General features: G+C 52.9%; 6 protein-coding genes across 6 annotated transcripts; 3 read left to right on the top strand and 3 right to left on the bottom strand.

Annotated features, from left to right (window-relative positions):
- Positions 1–3,663: 3,663 nt before the first annotated feature.
- Positions 3,664–6,275, top strand: PODANS_4_9780 (uncharacterized protein; the record flags this gene model as incomplete). Its single annotated transcript, XM_001903949.1, has 2 exons — positions 3,664–4,038; positions 4,092–6,275. The coding sequence occupies 2 exons, from the start codon at positions 3,664–3,666 to the stop codon at positions 6,273–6,275; spliced, it is 2,559 nt and encodes an 852-aa protein (XP_001903984.1).
- A 452-nt stretch (positions 6,276–6,727) lies between these two features.
- Positions 6,728–8,044, bottom strand: PODANS_4_9770 (uncharacterized protein; the record flags this gene model as incomplete). The annotated part of the gene is made up of 1 exon (XM_001903948.1): positions 6,728–8,044. One exon carries the CDS (start codon positions 8,042–8,044, stop codon positions 6,728–6,730), a length of 1,317 nt encoding a protein of 438 aa, XP_001903983.1.
- Positions 8,045–9,752: 1,708 nt separating this feature from the next.
- Positions 9,753–10,540, top strand: PODANS_4_9760 (uncharacterized protein; the record flags this gene model as incomplete). Its single annotated transcript, XM_001903947.1, has 2 exons — positions 9,753–10,153; positions 10,222–10,540. 2 exons carry the CDS (start codon positions 9,753–9,755, stop codon positions 10,538–10,540), a joined length of 720 nt encoding a protein of 239 aa, XP_001903982.1.
- A 633-nt stretch (positions 10,541–11,173) lies between these two features.
- Positions 11,174–13,096, top strand: PODANS_4_9750 (uncharacterized protein; the record flags this gene model as incomplete). Its single annotated transcript, XM_001903946.1, has 7 exons — positions 11,174–11,256; positions 11,332–11,670; positions 11,730–11,813; positions 11,864–11,989; positions 12,048–12,477; positions 12,532–12,669; positions 12,755–13,096. The coding sequence occupies 7 exons, from the start codon at positions 11,174–11,176 to the stop codon at positions 13,094–13,096; spliced, it is 1,542 nt and encodes a 513-aa protein (XP_001903981.1).
- Positions 13,097–13,265: 169 nt separating this feature from the next.
- PODANS_4_9740 (uncharacterized protein) lies at positions 13,266–14,538 on the bottom strand (the record flags this gene model as incomplete). Its single annotated transcript, XM_001903945.1, has 3 exons — positions 13,266–13,414; positions 13,498–14,257; positions 14,329–14,538. The coding sequence occupies 3 exons, from the start codon at positions 14,536–14,538 to the stop codon at positions 13,266–13,268; spliced, it is 1,119 nt and encodes a 372-aa protein (XP_001903980.1).
- A 1,302-nt stretch (positions 14,539–15,840) lies between these two features.
- On the bottom strand, positions 15,841–17,533 carry PODANS_4_9730 (uncharacterized protein; the record flags this gene model as incomplete). Its single annotated transcript, XM_001903944.1, has 2 exons — positions 15,841–15,870; positions 15,947–17,533. The coding sequence occupies 2 exons, from the start codon at positions 17,531–17,533 to the stop codon at positions 15,841–15,843; spliced, it is 1,617 nt and encodes a 538-aa protein (XP_001903979.1).
- Positions 17,534–18,269: the final 736 nt, after the last annotated feature.

Below are 18,269 nucleotides of genomic sequence, written 5' to 3'. Positions count from 1 at the left end.
CACAACCCAATATGCCTTCTATTTTAAAGGAAGCCAGGGTGATCTTAGCCCTCGAAGCTCTTGAAAAAGATAAAAATTTCAGCCTCCGAGCCGCAGGAAAGATCTACAACGTCCACCATACGATTCTCTTACGACGACGCGTTGGCCGGCCTGCACGACGCGATACCACGCCCAAATCGAAGAAGCTTACTCAATCCGAAGAGGATGCTATTGTTCAATACATCATTGAGCTATGTGCGCGAGCTTTTCCACCAAGATTACGTGGTGTGGAAGATATGGCCAACCAACTGCTATACGTACGCGACGCGCCCCCTGTTGGCAAGCTCTGGGCACACAACTTCGTCAAACGCTAGCCACAGCTCCGTACGCGTTTTAGCGTAGATACGACTACCAGAGGGCTAAGTGCGAGGATCTAAAGGTTATTGTCGAGTGGTTTGCGCTTATACGGAACACTAAGGCCAAGTACGGTATTATAGATAACGATATCTATAATTTCGACGAGATTAGGTTTATAATGGGTATTATCTTCGCGGGTATAGTAGTTACGACCTCGGACGGCCTTAGTAAAGCAAAACTAGCCTAGCCTGGTAACCGCGAATGGGTAACGGTGATCCAGGGAGTTAATGCCCTCGGCTAGGCTATCCCTCCCTTTATTATCTTAGCCGCACAGTACCACCTTGCTAACTAGTATACCGAGTGCAATTTACCGTCCACCTGGCGCATCGCAACCACCGATAATAGATGGACTACCAATCCGGTAGGCCTAGATTAGATTAAGTATTTCGACTATCATATAGCGTCCCGTACAAAAGGCAAATACCGGTTATTGATCCTCGATAGCCACGAAAGCCACCACTCGACCGAATTCGAGCGCCACTGCCAGCAGAACAATATTATTACGCTCTACATACCTCCACACTCCTCCTACCTCCTCCAGCCACTCGATGTTGGCTGCTTTGGGCCGCTAAAATAGGCGTACGGTCGCTAGATCGAAGACTTAATGCGTATGCATATTAACCATATAAGCAAGCTCGAGTTCCTCTGTGCCTTCCGCGAGGCCTTCTTCGTCTCTAACAGAGAAGAATATACAGGGTGGCTTTGCGGGCGCTGGCCTTATACCGTACGATCCAGAGAGGGTGCTTTCTAAGCTGGATGTGAAGCTTCGTACGCCAACACCTCCAAACTCATGGCCCGGCACTGCACAACCTTGGGTCTCCCAGACACCACACAACCCTCGAGAAGCCAATTCACAATCAACGCTCATCAAGACTCGCATTACCAACCATCAAAATAGCTCCCCGACTTCAATGCTGGCTGCAGTAGACCAGCTTGCTAAAGGTACAACGGCTATAATGTACCAGGTGGCTCTCCTTCGTGCAGAGGTCTCTTCGCTCCGTAAGGCCAATGAGGCACTAAGTAAGCGCCGGAGAGCTAAAAAAAAACGTGTAAGGCTTGGAGGGTCACTTACTATACAAGAGGCACAGGATCTATTGGATCAGAAGGCCGTGGATAAGGAGGGAGTGCAAGAAACGCAGCCGGATAGTAGTAATGCAGGGGGGGCTCGTACGAAGGTTCAGTGCTGTAGTGTGTGCGGCAAGCCTGGCCATAATGCGCGCACTTGCCAGGAAGCTGCAGATGCCTCAGATTCAGCTGTTTCTGATGTAATTATAGTTAATTCCTTGTGTTGATGTGGTGTAATTGAGGATAGTATTCGTAGGGTGGTGGAAAGTGGTGCACTCGCTTATATGGTGCACTCGCTTATAATGTACGTTACGTGGTGGGTGGGCAATCATCATGGTAAATTGTTAATCGTTATTGAGAACATCAGGAAGTCACTACTCAGATCGAAATTTGCCATGGAGTACCACTCACGTTCTGGAGAGAATAATAGATAGAGAGAATAATAGATAGACAGAATAATAGATAGAGAGAATAATAGATGGAGAGAATAATAGATAGAGAGAATAATAGAGACTGCTACTGAATTCAAGTGCCAGAGAGATAGCAAGAACATCTAGAAACATGATAGTGAGGCCTTGAATGATAGACAGCAAATACGCTCTAAATACTTACCGGATATTACATATTTCCAAAACATCGAACGGGGTGTTTGACTTCTGCCGGGCCCTTTTAACTGCCTCTTGATGCATATACATGGCTCTGTAGTCCTTACCAGGTATGCTTTACTCACAAGGTGAATACCCTGTGGGCAGCAGTCGGCTCTTCATGACTGGAGAAGAGTAAAACACACTCGAAAAGCTCTAGAGCTTGCATTCGCCCTGGCAGGCTGATCGAAAACTTCAACATACTTGAGTTGACCTTGGACACCATCTTTGAGAACGTGCCAATAGCTTCAAGGCCGTCCTAACATATTTGAAGTGCAGTTTACATTCATTTCGTAGTTTATACCATTCAAAGTTTTTTGTTATCCGCCACCGGAGTCAAAATAACCTATCTGACTTGGTTTTAATCTCAGTGCAGATTAGGCAACAAGGTCCAGCTTGATGATCGTACGACTGAAGCATCCACAATGTTGAAGGAAAGGGGTTCACCTGGAACTCAGTGCTTCTATATGGTTACATGGAGAAACTTATCCGGCATTTTCTCGACAAGTATGTAAGATAATTCAAGGATAACACCAGCTTTCACGCTGTGCTTGAGATGAGGCAGCCATCATGAGGCCAGCCAAACTCGGGCTGAAACACCTACCGACCCAAGGAATGTACTCGTGGCTGTTAGACAAGATGACATAAACTCTGGAAAATGCTCACAGTCGCACATAAAATCTCTTGAGAGGCTCTTTGATGAGATACCGAGGTGGTGGAATGTGGCGGCCGCAAGCAAACGGTGATAAGAGGAGGGATGTGGCTCGTGCTCAGACACCTCCCGCTTTGGTGCATGGGCCACCCGCCTGACTTTGGAGAAGGCATTGCTTGGCATCGATTCCCCAGCACCACAGCCATCCCGTCATCTTGCCATCGCCGGCCTCGCCAATAATACGGATACCTGTTTTCGCCGACTGTCTGGCATCGGGGCCCGCTCTATGCGTCCCGAGTATCGTGTAACTACTTCCACATCCCACCGGACAGGCCACCGTTCATCGGCGCATATCTCAGCCTCGCAGTAGGCTTCAAGATACACAATAGGGACGTGTCATGTCAGGGTGTGCTCCCCCACTGAATCCATCAACCGACCGCCAACTTCCGTCCCGCCTCCGCCATATCCGGCCCAAGCAAAGCAACATCAACAGTCAACCTCATCTCTGCTCGCGCAATTAGTTACGTTCCCTTGCATTTTTGAACACTACAATATCAAACTATCTATACCTCCCTTCCGCCGATCTTGTCCCGAACCATCGCCCTGTTTCCGCTTGTCGATGTGCGCAGGTCCCCCAGATCCTGCTTTACCCCATCAGCGTCCGCGCCTATCATTTGGACTTGTCGACGTCACTGCCATTTGACCTCCAGAACACAATCCATCGACAACTCCCACCATCGAACTGCTGCCGACCATCTCCAGGCACAATTTCCAGCCAGACGCTCTCCTCTGCAGAAACGCCAGCCGTAGTTGTTACAAGCAACGTTGCGAGATTGCGACAAACGGCCAGCGACGACCGGGAGACGGCCAATACGCATGACGGCCTAAGGCCTCAACCGCTGCAACATGGGAAACGCCAGCACGAAGGAGTCGCGCGGCGGCGATGGAAGCCACCGCAGCCACCACGGCGCCTCTCAGCCGGGTGCCACCGGTTCTTTACATGCAGACAGGTCGCCAGGACGGCGGAATCGGCTGAGCCGCGGTGATTTGGGTGTCCTAGGCCTGGTGGGAGGCTCGAGCTCCCATAGCGAGCATCATCATGAGCGCAGAGAGACAAAACAAGAACGGGAAGCCCGCAGACTGGAGAGGGAAAGAGTCCAGCGGTTGGCGGAAAGAGAGCGGAGCATGAAGGAGGAGAACGTCGATGGTGGATTTCTCGTTACCATGGGAACATACGTTGGTGTCGAAGACTTCAACAAGCAGATTGTTCGGCAATTGCAGGTAAGCATACGGCTTTCAAGTCCCTGTTGTGAGCAGCACTGACATGCCTTTAGATCGAAAGAAAAATCGCCCCTTTCTGGCGAGGTTTGAACGACCTTGATGACCAATGGACAGAACCTCAAATTATTGCCGCAGCACGCGGCCTGCCGATTCCAGCTGCCGATGAAGTACCGCCTGACGAGCTGATTCCCCGTCCTTTGTCAGCAAACGACCATACGGAAGGCTCCCGGAATATAAACAGCCTCATGGTTCCGATCGCTGGCCGTACACAGTCTACAACGTCGGAACACAGCATGTCTAACCCAGGCTCTGCGCTTCCTTCTCCCATCTCCAGCCAGCCCGCTAGAACGAGCTCCCCTTTTAGACCGCGTGGCAAAGCTCTCGCCGCCGTGCTCGGCGGGAACTCTCGAAATGGCTCGACGACTGAGATTGTGCCCCGCGAAATCAACATTTCCAATGACCCGTTTGTCAATGGACAACCCATCGAGGTGTTCCTGTACAAGAATGCCACCGAGTGTCCGATCTGTTTTCTGACCTACCCGCCATATCTCAACCAGACGCGGTGTTGTGGACAGGCTATCTGCAGTGAGTGCTTCGTTCAGATTAAGCGACCTGATCCGCATTTTCCCGAGGGGCATAACGAGAACGACCCAAACCACAACCCCGAAGAGGCGGCCGGGATGTTGGTATCAGAGCCCGCCTGCTGCCCCTATTGTACTCAACCAGATTTCGGTGTAACATACGATCCGCCACCTTTCAGACGGGGCCTGGCATATTCTATCGCTCCCGCAGCTCTGTCATCCATGAGCACCGCCATGTCGTCCAGCAGCTCTGTAAACTCGGCTTCTCTGTCGCCCCCCGCGGGGGCTGCTGGCGGGGGCCGGCGAAGGACTCAGTCTCTCTCTGCAACCAGCCCAAATGTTATCTTGACAGACCGTATCCGACCAGAATGGGCAACCAAACTCCAAGCTGCGCGTGCTCATCAAGCAAGACGAGCTGCTGCTGCCACCGCTTTGCACACTGCGGCATTCATGATGGGGAATACTGAGAGTCGGGCGTTTCGGAGTCGTTTTGGGCGAAGAAACACGGGCGGTTCGGGATCGACGGGAGCTCCCTCAGGGGGGCAGAATAACGGCGAGGGAGACAATGGCGACAGCGGCTCCGCAACGCCTGCGGGTGATGCCGACTCCTCAGGTCAGCGGGGTAATCGTGGCGGAACATCCAGCAACGTTGTCTCTCCACGCATGCGCGCTGAAGAGCTCGAGGAGATTATGGTCATGGAGGCTATCCGTTTGTCGCTCGCCGAAGAAGAGGAGCGGAAACGGAAAGAAGAGCTTGAAAAGGCCAAGCAAAAAACAAAAGAGGAGAATAAGCCAACACAGGTGGGTGGCGGGCCTTATGATGACGGTACAGGAAACAGCCAAGCAAGCGCAAGTAGTCTGAGCGTGGAGAGGAAGCGAGGAAACAGTGCTTCTAGCAACCTTCGTGTGGAGGCCAGCGTCACAAATGCGCTGGCAACGACTGCTGCAGCTGCGTCAGGTTCAGCAGCTGATGATAACACCAAGGACAAGGGCAAGGCCGTAGACCGCAATAGACCCATCACTTCTGATGGTTCTTCCGCCACCGCTGCCTCCCGACCAGTCCTGGCGACTCACCAACCTGCAGGCCCATCCCACCTCAGACAAATGAGCAGTGCCTCCTCAGTCTCTTCCTCTATCCTTGACAGCCAACCTAGCAGCTTTACATCGCCATCCACCGCTCAAGATCCGCGCGGAAGCGGTCTCAGTCTTGAAAGTCGTTCTGCCACCGAGGAAGGCGAGTGCCAAGAGAGTGACCGTGATCCTAGCGCCAGCACTGAGCCCTTGCTCAACTTCAGAAGTCTAGCGGAAGTGGTCGGGGTCAGTCTAGAGGGCGAGAACGCCGGAAGGCGACTGAGTCAAATCGAGTTGGAGAAGAGCAAACGCTCAGAAGAGCCCCAACAAAAGGCGACTACAACAGAACAAGCCGGAGGAAACTTGTTGGCCGAGGCAGCACAGAATGGAGCTGCTCAGAAGCAAACTGGGGAAGAAATCGAGAGGGAACTACTGCACCTAGAAGCGCCCAGCACTTCGGATCCGTCGCTTCCACCTAAGGTGATGGTTACACCCGACACTCCCGCAGTCGAGATTGGCGAGGATTCGAAGCAACTTGGCTACCAGACAACGACTGTGGAGCGCACTCACCAACTCACGCAATAGTTATGCGGTCTGATTCGGTGTGGCCTCCTGCGACCAGAGGCAGCTGACGCAGGTTCCTAGAACACATCAACGGGAGATGAAGAAGAGGCGACACTGTGTGTTGGATGTGTTTTGTGCATACACCGTCTTCTCTCCCACCCATCGTTTGCCCCCTTTTAACCCCCTCGTACTTTTTCTCGCGTTACGTTTCGCAATGTCAGCGAACTTCCATTCACAAAGAATGGGTTTTCATTTTTTGCTATGGCATCAGACTGGAAGTGGGCGTCAGTGATGGAATGGAGTCTGGAGCACCTGATCTTTTAGGGGCTGTTTTCGTCTAGGATTCACATTTTCTGGAAGCATTGTATTCTCACGCGGCAGGTAGACGAGCAATGACAAGGTCCTTTTTGGAGACCACCAATGTACCAGGTTTCGCTGGGTGCAATCGTGAAGAAGAGACTGATCAGATTTTGCTACTTCGGCTGTGCATCTCTGGTTGACCTGGCGGCCAGGCGTTGCTGGTATGCAATCATTATAGAATCAGACGGTACCCGACCTTTGTCTTCCTCCGGACGAGTGTTGACATAGCCAGGACCCGGACTTTCCCAAGCATAATCCACCCATCTACCAAGCGCTGGCCACAGCTGGTTTTGAACCAGTCGCAGTACCTTGTCCTGCCGTTCTTTACCATATGCAGGATCGATCTTCCCGTCAACGGCATGGCCGAGACTGGACAGAACCCCCTTCCACTCCGCGACTGTCTCTTCAAGCTCGCTAATGGACGATACACCGCACACGGTAGCACCCACTTTGGCGGTATCGTTGCCGGAAGCAGTTGATGGGACCTGCACACCAACGCCAGCAGCAGCCCCTATGCGCGCCCACTCCTGCAACGACCACCGAATCGCCACCGACTCCAAACGCTCGCCAGCTGTGCCAGTAATCCCCGCCAACTCCTTACACGCCACCCGGAGCTCAGGAAGTGAAGGATGCCACTTCGCCAGCGGAGAGGCCTCGCTCCTCTCATCAGGGGGGATGCCCCGGTTGGTGAGCAAGCCCATGCCCAGCATGCTCGCATTCAACACCACCTCGACACCAGCCCTCTTTAGCCTCGCCAACGGCGATGAGGATGACTCTTCTGGTCTCGTCTCCCCGGCCACCCAAGGCAGCGCCAACTTGCGATTCTGCACCGTAAAGTGGCCATAGCTCAGCACCGCATCCAACGGCTCCCCGGTCTTGTCCAGAATCATCTCGGCCAAGCTGGCCAACACATGGGCTGGAAACCCGCTGATGCCCACGTACCGAACCAGCCCTTCCTCGTCTCGCAACCTCCGGAGCTCCTTCACCGCTGCTAGGACCTCGTCTGGGGAGACAAACTCGACGTCGTGCATATACACGAGGTCGAGGTACTCGGTGTGCAGGCGCTGAAGACTTCGCAGGATGGAGTATCTGATCCAGGTGGGGGAGTAGTCGAACTCGTCGCCAGCTATCCTCCCTGCTTTTGTGACGAGGAAGATGGACTCGCGCTCGAGGGGGATGGGGAGGGGGTTGGAGGCCGAGGCAGTGGGGTTCATGAGGCTGTCGAGGGCGGTGCCGAGGAGGACTTCGGAAGGGCCGTAGTAGGGGGATGTGTCGAAGGCTTTGACGCCGAGGGAGATGGCGCGGGAGACGATGTCGCGGTAGGGCATGGCCAGGGGGTCCGAGACATATTGGTGGTTGAAGGTTGCGGTGCCGAGGAGGAGTGGGGGCAGGGTGGTAGAGATGGGAGGGTGAGGTTTGGGGGGTGCCATGGTTGGCTGGAGGTTGGCGGTGACTTGTGGTGGTGTCACCGAATATGTCAAGCGGTGGTTTGGAGGTAAGGTGAGGCGGGGCCGTGGGATTGTCGCGGACTGGAATGTGAGGCTTTCAATTCGTGTGCGGCGACGAGCGGGTCATGGCCGTTGAGAAGGTGGGGTGCAGAAGTTCAGCCCTTATCCATGGCGCAGGGCGGGTGATGCAAGAGGGGCTGTATATTGCAACATTACGAATTCAACATGCGTCGACACAGGTATGGGAGGGGGGGGGATATGTTGTCGATGTCGATTGTGATGCCGAACTAGAGATCATTGATGGGAAAGCATCTTATCAGTGCCGATCTTGGTGCATAATCAACATTGTGGCTTGCTCTCGATCTGCTGCTGATCAATGCCGTCACAGAAAGAGGGGCATTTTGGAGTGGAGATGTGCAAACTGCAGGCACAACCCTGAACATGCGGGGAAAGCTCAGCGTGGGGGAACCCTGAATTGGGTGGCCCAAGCTTCTCAACATGGGTGGAAGACATCTCGGATCGTTTGGCACACCTCTCTTGAAGCATCGGAAAATTGAGAGGCTTGTGTTTTAAATGAGCAGATCCTAGGATTTTGGATGAGCCCTCGCCAAGCATCGGAACCAGATGAGGTCAGGCACACCCCTTGGCACAAGCACCCACCCCACCATACTGTCCCCGTAACCTACAGACATCCGTCGACTCTCCTGCCCGTACAATTAATTCGACAGAGATCATCACATCCAGACTCTGCTCCGTATTTTAATCGACCATTTAACTCATACCAGATTCTCTGGTAGAAAAAAAATGCCTGTGCTTAATGGGTCGAGAGTCCTGGTTTCGGCTATTGATCCGGAGAGATCTTGGATTTGACTTGTCCTTTGCCTCCCCTTCGACCAACCATTGTTGTCAGCGAACAAGGCTTAACTTTCAAGAAGTTGTCCTTCACTCGAAAAGTAAGCAAAGGCCTGGCCATGACGGGCCCTTGCATCCCCGCAGGAACTCATCTATTCGGACAAGTTGAGGTTGCGCTACGATTAGGCTAAAGAGGGTCGTGGTTCTGCCTCCATGGGCCATATCAGCCTTTCTCACCATCTCGTTTCCTGCTCAATGCTTGTCCCCAGCCAACCGCCCAATCTTGTCCCTCCGTCCCGTTCCGCTTCATATTCCACCGCACCCCGCATCAACGACCATTTCATCTATCTCATAGATCACCTCGCTTTATCCTTCCAATCAACGACTTATGATCGTCGCTGGCTGGTGCGAACCAAGTGTTTTCCAGGTACCTCCTTGCATCACCAAGTCCCTGTTTGGTTTATTAAGGTGGCATCAGACCACCAGAATGGGCGTTTCTTCACCACGAGCTTCCGGAGCACCACGCCAGCAACGGACCAACCGGAATCGACCGAAGAGTGATGACCACTTGGTATGAAAGTGACTCCTGGATACGGTGCGTGTCTTCTGGGGCGTAGTGACAGCCCGGATCACCAAGCTCAACCACGCGGCGCTTATATTGCCAATACACATTACATGTGCGGAATTATTGGATGACGATCTAGGGTGCAAGGAATGTAGCTCCCGGATGAACGCCCTTGGTAGGGGCCTTCTTATAAAAGTCCTCCCCGGATACCATGCTGGTAGACCCATCCCCTGCTTCGTTTCGTCTTTTTGTCTTGTGCCACCATCAGTCAAAATGCTCTTCTCTGAAGTTGCTGCTCGCGCTGCTGCGTTCTTAGGTCTCAGTATGGAATCCCACGGCCCCGTGCTGCCACCTTGTATATTGACATATCTTTTTCTTCTAGCGGCCCCGGTTCCTAGACAGTTCGCCTTTGAGCCCGACTCGGTTGCCTATGAGGATCCGGACACCGGCTTGAAATTCTCTTCTTACACCAGTGCTCGCGGCATCTCCTGGCGTGTGGCTATCCCAGAGGACATCCCGGAGGGTGACAAGATCTTCGACACTGTATTGCAGGTTGAGGCGCCCATCGATGTTGGCTGGGCTGGGTTCGCCTGGGGTGGCCACATGACCTATAATCCCTTAACTATCGTTTGGCCCAACGGCAACGACGTCGTTCTTTCGTCCAGGATCGCCTAGTTCGTGTCCCCTTCGGTGGCTCGGCAGCAACAGTCTGGCCATTGATGCTAACATTCATTTCCTACAGTGGTTACTACAGCCCTCCCGAGTATCCCAACGCCGAATACAGAATCGTCAAGACCGGCACCCATGTCAACGCCACTCACTTTCAAATCACGGCTGTTTGCACGGGCTGTTCGAGATGGGGTGATGAAGACATTGGCTTCACTGAGTTAGATCCCGAGTATGACAGCACACTCGCTTTCGCCTATGGTGACTACCCCGTCGACACGCCGGAGGACCCTTCATCCACCTTTGGTATTCACGACAGCTTGGGCCACCCCGTGTTTTCTCTCGGTACCCAGGCCAAGAATGCCGACTTTGCGTCCAAGATTGAGCAACTTTAGGTGTATGTATACGTAGAGAATTGGGGAGGGTGGATAGGATGGACTTCTGCTTTAGATGTGAAACAGACGTTGTTAAAGAACCTGCTGTATGTACCAAGAATATATATGGGCTGACTATCCCTTTCTTTTTATTTGGACTAGGACTTGGCCTAGCTGAGCGAATTGGTCATGGTGTCGGCGTGTCTTGCCCCGGATTCATACTTGGCGTGGGGTAGGTCATCTTGGAAAAGAAGGGTGACCAAGTTGTCAGGCTACATTGGCCACGAGTCATCAAAAGACCATATTTTGAAATAGAGAGAGTCACTCTGGAATCCCAGGGAAAGGTTTATAGACGACCACCTTGATATTCATCACTATTACAAATTCGGATTTGCTGGGGAGCTATAAGAAAAAACAAAAACTATTGGCTGGTTTTCAAGTAGTGTCTCACTGCAGCCAAGTGCCGTCACAATTCTCTCCAAATAAGGCAAGCACCACCAACCTACGTTGTCCCATGTGCCATGTGCCGAGCGAGTGGGGCCTGGGACCTCTGTGTCCTCATTCACACTGCAATTCCAAACAAGACTTCTTCAGGTCTCGGTCTCACACCAAGTGCTTCGAGATATTCGATGGCCGCATGATCTTTTTATGCAAATGGGAGGAACACGCTTTACAAAAGCCTCACAGCGGCTACATTCGTTTTGTTTGTTCCTTGCACTGGGGTCGTTTATCTGGGGGTAAGTGAGATACTTTTTTTCAAACCTCATCACAGTTCCCCACTGGTAACCCTGGACTTACATAGTCCAATGTAGATATAATGTTGGCGTCCTCGCCTCGGTACTCGTCCACCCCGGTTTCAAAAAGACACTCCACAGACCAGATGCCTCTCTGAGCGGGCTCATCACGGCCATCTACTACCTCGGCACTTTCACCAGCTACCTTTTCTTTGCTCATCCGGCAGCAGACAAGCTTGGCCGGCGCCATGCTGCCTTTGTGGGGATGGGGGTGACCTGTGTTGGTCAGGCGCTTCAGGTCGGCGCCACGGGATCAGCTGCACAGGCTTTGGGGATGGTGATTGTTGGGAGAATCATTGCGGGAGTAGGCACCGGGATAATTTCAACTAGTGTTCCCTTGTACCAAAGGTATGTTGTGTAACAGGGTGGTTAGAAATGATGGACTGATTGGGTGGCTGACTGTCCGTTTATCAAAGCGAGATTGCGCCATCCAAGCATCGTGGCAGGTTTGTTGTGATGAATCATATCGGATTCATCGCAGGGCTTGCCTCTGGGTTTTGGTATGTCTACCCCCCCTTTTTCTGACAAAGCTAGCCTAACCAAATTCCAGGGTTGGTTATGGGATGACATTTTGGGATAGCGAACGAGGTCTCCAGGTGGCATGGCGTTATTCTCTCTCCGTGTCTTTTGTCCCGGCTTTCTTCTTCTTAGTTGGCCTGCCGTTCATGCATGAATCGTAAGTCATATCCCTTGGTCGCTACTCGCCTACCGTTGAAACTCAACTTCTTGATTAGACCCCGGTGGCTCGTAGAGCATGGAAAGATTGATGAGGCCTTCACCACGCTTCAGTACTACCGCGAAGGGTATTACACATCCGATGAAATCTACGACGAGCTTGACGACATCGAACGCTCTGTAGCTTCTTTCAGAGTCACTGGCCTTGTTTGGACATCTCTGTTCGCCGACAGAAGTCTCTTTGCTCGCATGTGGCGATCGGCACTTTTGCAGTTCCTGGCGCAGATGTGCGGTGCTACAGCTATGAAATACTACCTTCCTGCTCTCTTTAGAACTCTAGGCTTGAGCCATCGAGTGTCTCTACTCGCAGGGGGGATTGAAAGCACTCTTAAGATCGGGTGCAATGTGCTGGAGATGTTTATCATCGATAGAGTTGGACGAAGGCTGACACTTGTCATTGGAGCTGTTATCATGGCGTTCTCCTTGCTGGTAAGTACTCTAACTCTGTTTACGAGGGCCAGACCGTACTGACTACACTGCCAGATCAACGGCACTTTGCCTTTGATTTATCCAAATAACTCCAACACCGCAGCAGATTATGCCTGTGTGGTCTTTGTTTTCATCTACTCATTGGGATACTCAATGGGATTTGGTCCAGCTGCCTGGGTGTATGGTTCCGAGGTAAGATCTTCACTTACCCGTGAACAAAGCACAAATATTCACTAGAACATGACTCGGACTAACCTTACCTACCTAACTTACCTAGATTTTCCCAACCGCCGTCCGAGCACGGGGCCTCAGCTTTGCCGCTTCGTGCGGCGCCATAGGCTCCATCATCGTCACCCAGATATGGCCCATTGGAATCGCGGCTCTCGGCTCCAAGATCTACTTCTTTTTCATGGTCATCAACCTAGTATCAGTTCCCATCATTTACATCTTCTTTCCAGAAACGAAAGGGCGCGCTCTGGAAGATATGGATGTGCTATTTGGGGGACACGACCCAAGTGTCTCGTCAGAGCACCTATTGGCTGACGGGGAGGATGAAGACGATGATCAAGGCCCAGGGAGAAGGGGAAGTCCAATTGATGGGGGACTCTGGAGGGATTGAAAATCGGGAAACGCCAAAGCAGGAATCAAGTTTGAACATGTGTGTTTTTGACTATTGCGTCTATGTACAATGTTTGTTCTCAAAGCGAACACTAATATGAACAGAGAATGATGGTCTGTTTGTGCAGGAAGTGCCCATTTGAGACCACCGCTAGATTATTATTGCATCCTTACAAGTATGAAGCCTCGACGAGGAAGGCAACGGTGAACTTGGTGTGGCGGAGGATGGCGGGCCACATGATGGTGGAGAGGGCATCGTTGGCGGTGTGAATGTAAGGAGTGGCAGTCTTCATAACTTCATCGCAAACGTAGGCGGCGGCTGTTTACATCCATGTTAGTACTGATTCAACACACCAGGAAAGCCCAAAAGGAGGATAAAAGTGATAAAGGGGGGGAACATACGGAAACCGTTGGAGCGGGCTGAAGCGTGGTCGGAGCATCCGTAGCCGCACTTATCGGCGGTAGTAGTGCCAGTGTAAGCGGTAGCGACCACACGGACGTACGCAGTCAGAGCGCTGTCAACGTAGTCGGTGTAGATGGAGATCTTCCCGCTGGGGGAGTAGCCGGCCATGTCCTGGTTCACAACAGCGAGGACGGTCTTGCCGGTGGACTTGTAGTTGGCAAAGACAGCAGCAGAGCCAAGGAGACCACCCTCCTCACCGCCGTAGAAGTGGAACTCGAGGGTGTCCTTGCCCTTGAACTTGTTGTTGGCCAGGACACGGAGCGCCTCCATGAGGACGACAACACCGGAGGCGTTGTCATCAGCGCCGGGAGCACGTGCGGTGGTCGAGCCGGCGGTGGAATCATAGTGAGCGGAAACGATGACGAGGTCAGTGGAGTTTCCGGGAATCTTGACGATGATGGAGGGCTGGTTGAAGGAGTGGGTAAACCTGGTGACGGTGATGGCTGGGTTGACAGCGACGAGGCTGACGAGGGTGTTATAGAGCCAAGTACCGGCCTGGGTGCCGTAGGTGGCCCTGTAGTAACGGTTGTGATAGTTGGTGAGGGTTGTCATCCAGCTTTGGGGTTGGGTAGTGGAGACGAGGTTGATGAGAGGATTGGCCTGGGCCTGCTTGCTCACGGCAGTAGGGTAGGTGACGGCCCGGGCTTGGAAGACATCCTCATCCTCATCGGCAGACAGGGCCCTGAGGACTTGGGAATCCTGAAAGAATTGGTCAATCATTCCCTGCTGCAAGCTGGAAAAGGGGTGAGTGACAGTGGCATAGTACTTACTGTGATATCGGTGATATCAACGAAACCGATCTCGTGCGCCGCATACTGAACGATCTTTTCCTCCTCAGAGATCCACTTAGGGGCACCCTTGGGGGAAGTCTTGATCAGACGGAGGCCGGCCTTTCTGTTGGCCGCGTCCTGGGGGGAGGGCACGGCAGCCACAGAGCAGATGGAGGCGGCCAGCAGGGCCAGGAGCGCTTGAGTCTTCATCTTGGCTTTTCGTGATGGTGTCTTGGGAGGATGGAAGACCAAGGGGGAGTCAGGACTGGGGGTACTCAAGACTGAGAAGGGAGGAAGGACTCGGTAGTTGATGTCCCGCTGGATTCCTTTTAATACTCTACGGCTACCTCGTTACTCATGGCCAGCTGGGGTTGAACTGACGCCATCCAGTAGGCTAGACCCCATCGTGAGACCCCATCCCCCATACAAGACAATGTACAGCTTCTCCAGATTCACCATCTGGTAAAGGTAGGTAGGTGCTTAGACTGAAACCTGAACAGCCGGTTATGCCGCACGGGATGGGCTTCCTGATTGAGGAGCATGAAGACGCCGTGCGGCGGTTCGGACCCCTGTATTGGGCAGGTACCCGCCTGTATCACATTGTGTTATCGCGCTGGCCTCGGCCGTTGGGCGATCAGTCGTTACTTGGAGCTGCCGTAACGGGCATAGTGTCACGGCCGCCCCCCTTTGGGATTGGCGATTTCACATTTTTCACCCCCACTCCACCACACACGCTTCCATTCTGGATCAACTTTTTGATTTGAGGTAGGTATACCGAAGGCTGTTGTGGGCTACCTGATCATCTGAGTGGACGGACAGAAGCGGCACTGAAAAGGCCTCATCTCCTCACTTCGTGGTGGGGGTTTGTGTGTCTGCCAATGCCATCAGCAGGAAAGGGAGTGAGATCGTAAATAGGAGGGGGGGCACGCGAGCTTGAAAACTGCCATTCATTGCGCCATTCAACGGGCCCCCCTAACTCTGATAGGGAGGTCCATGCAAGCTGAGAGCGTCTAGTGGTTGCGACCTTGATTCCGCCCGCGGCGCCACAGCTTCTCGAAGGAGGGGAAAGCAATATACAAGATATGGGTCGTCTGTGCTGGATGGCAATTGCAGATATTCTCTCGTAATACTGCAGAGTATGGCCATTAGAACAGTATCGATATTCACATGCGGCGTGGGCATATCCAGGGAAGGAAGGTCCGGGTTCTAGATCTCGATAGAACGGTGTTGATAAGGTATGACAAGGCCCTCGGGATGATGCGCATGTGTGGCCGTGTCGGATGGGTGGTTGGTTCACTGTCCAACTACCGACGGGAACAAGGTTGGATCCGATAAGCTTTTCCCTGTTCATCTATTCTTGCATATGGAATTGTTCTAGCGCTGCTTCTATCGGCTCAGGTGTGCCCTCGTCCCTCGGGCAGGCCTGGGCACTGGCATTAGGTAGTCGGGGTTCTTTTCCAACTCTTTTCGGCCTTTGATTAATCACAACACCACAACCGTCCCAGGCTTAGTTTACTGGAACAACTCGACAGCGTCGAAAATCTGTTGTCTTTTGGTTAGCCTCTTCCGCTCCTTTCGCAAATCAAGCGTGTGCGAGCCACATAATCATATTACTTACAAAGTTGGGGCTCAAGAACGTTGTCCCACTGCTGCCACTGATGGAGCTGATGGTGATGGTGTTACTTCCTGCAACCAATTTGCCAGTTGGGATGGCTACGGTATAGACTTCACCATGGCCACGGTACGCACCGCGAGTCACGCCGCGGCTATCAATTTTGGCTGGGGCGCTTGGTGCTGGGCCAGACCACCCGTTCACATTGATTTGCGGACGACTACCCGCGAAGCTGAGGGTTGTGGCAATCCTCAACGTGGCAGCTCCCGGTGCGCTTCCCAAGTTGAACCGGATCGTCACAGGGTTGTTGACAGACTGGAAGACCGCCATGGGGAAATCGGTGAGTGGCGAGCTGCCGACCTTGTATGTCAGAGGACCCCAGTTGCTCATGCGGCTGTCAGAGGGATGCATGCGAAGGAACTTGTCAGCGTTGCGGAAACCAGCTGGCTGCCCATCGTATTGACCAATTTGCCAGAGGGTATTGCGGGAGGTGTTGAAGGTGCCGGCGATATTCTGCGATCTGGTCTGTCCGGCCGTGACAGTGACGGTAGATGTCGCAATCTTGAATTCGGTCTGGTACAGAACCATGGTGTACGTGCCCGGCTTCATCAAAGGGGAGGTGAAGGCCCCATTGGAGGAGGTTCTGGCCCAGTACTGAGCAGCGCTGTTGAACCAGTGAACCACACCTTCCATTCCGCTCTGTACACCGGAGGCGGTGCCTGTGACCCTTCCACGACCCGAAGGAGGGACCCATCCTGTCACACCAACCTCGCCGAACCACGAGACGTCCACGTTCTTGACACTTGGGATTCCAGAGCGCGAGAACTGCATGATGTATGGTCCATGAAGTCCCATTCGGTACGGCTCCGTCTGCACATGACCGCTGTTCATGTAGTTGTACAGATTGGTAGAGGCACCAGCGTTGTTCGAATTGATGTCTCGGAAGAACGGGCCACCTGAAGACGACTCTTGCTGCGGTGTCATGATGCAGACGTGCATCAAGTCGCTACCACCAAATACACAGTGGGAATCCTCGTCGATGAACCTCGTTGACGAATAGAACTTGGACCGGGTCTGGCCGTTCACCACGAAGACGTCGGAGCCCTCAACAGTGGAAGTGGAGCTTTGGGTGTTGGAGACTTCGCCATAGGGATATTCTCCAGGAAGCTTGTCGGGCAGAAGACGAGCAATCCATCGCAACTCGCCAATGGAAGGCTGGGCGGTGATATAAGTGGCCAAGAACATGCTGCTATCGCCTGCGCGGACCACGATGTAGTGGGTCAAAGTCGACGTCACACAAGTAACTTTGATGTACTTTTTCGATCCGTTGATCTGGCTGATCGAGACGGTCGCGGACCCGAGGCCGGAGTTGATATGGGTGAACTGGCTTCCATACTGGAGCTCGGTGCCTCTATACTTGATCGACCTGATATCGCAGTTGGACTGGCTCACGGAAAAGATGAGCGGGTTGGCGGAACCGGCGTCGACGACATAATTGCCCCCAGAAGAAGTGTAACCAAAAGCGGCGTAAGCACCCGAAACAAAAGACAGCAGTGAGAGGACAGCAAGCTGAAAGACCGACTTGGGCTCCATGTTGAAAACCTAGAGCACTCGGTGCCGTGAACGCAGGTTTTCAAGCTGCTTCCGGGGACGAGGAACGCTCAGCACAGTGGGTGGTATATACATCCCTAGAAGAGCGGCATGGAATGTTTATATCCATTGAGCAACAGTCGTGACCCCTTTACCCCTTGACGTCGTCGCCTGCGATCTCGGTTTCTGCATCGCAAGCTGTTCTGCCAAGTCGGCTAGTCATCTGTCTTTGACACCTTATTGGCGGAATGACAATGCTTGTCTCCGCCACTGATGATAGAATCCGGGGTATGATGCGTCCTGGACCACTACCAACGAAGGAAAAGCAACTGAAAGGTTGTATTTGGCGGAGCGAGGCTGCTCATCTGGGCATTTCCCGTGTTTTGGGGCGACGCCAAGACGGTGGCATTGCTGCCGCTCCGGTTTCGAGTTCCGGGACTTGGTCCGATGATGGATGGTTTTATACTGTCTGGACAGCAGTAGGGGACGACCATTTCTAGCTTGTGTATCGAGTCCATTTTGGGTGTCACCGGGGTTTGCCGGAACTAGTTGACTGTTGCTAATTGCGCTGAAGTGTAGGTTTTCGAGCATTCTAAATCTATATCACGAGGATGTCGACACAGCCAGTCCGCTGTGCACTGCCTAGTTGAGTTTGTGAACCTGTTGCCAGTCTGGTTAAGCAGGCATATTGGATGTTTGTGCTTCTAAATGCTATTGCAAGTGTGTGCATGCTCAAAAT

Source organism: Podospora anserina, chromosome 4 (genome assembly GCF_000226545.1).
Source record: "Podospora anserina S mat+ genomic DNA chromosome 4, supercontig 3".
Lineage (NCBI taxonomy): Eukaryota > Fungi > Ascomycota > Sordariomycetes > Sordariales > Podosporaceae > Podospora > Podospora anserina.
Note: the sequence above shows the minus strand (reverse complement) of the source record. Positions and strands in the feature narration are given on the sequence as shown.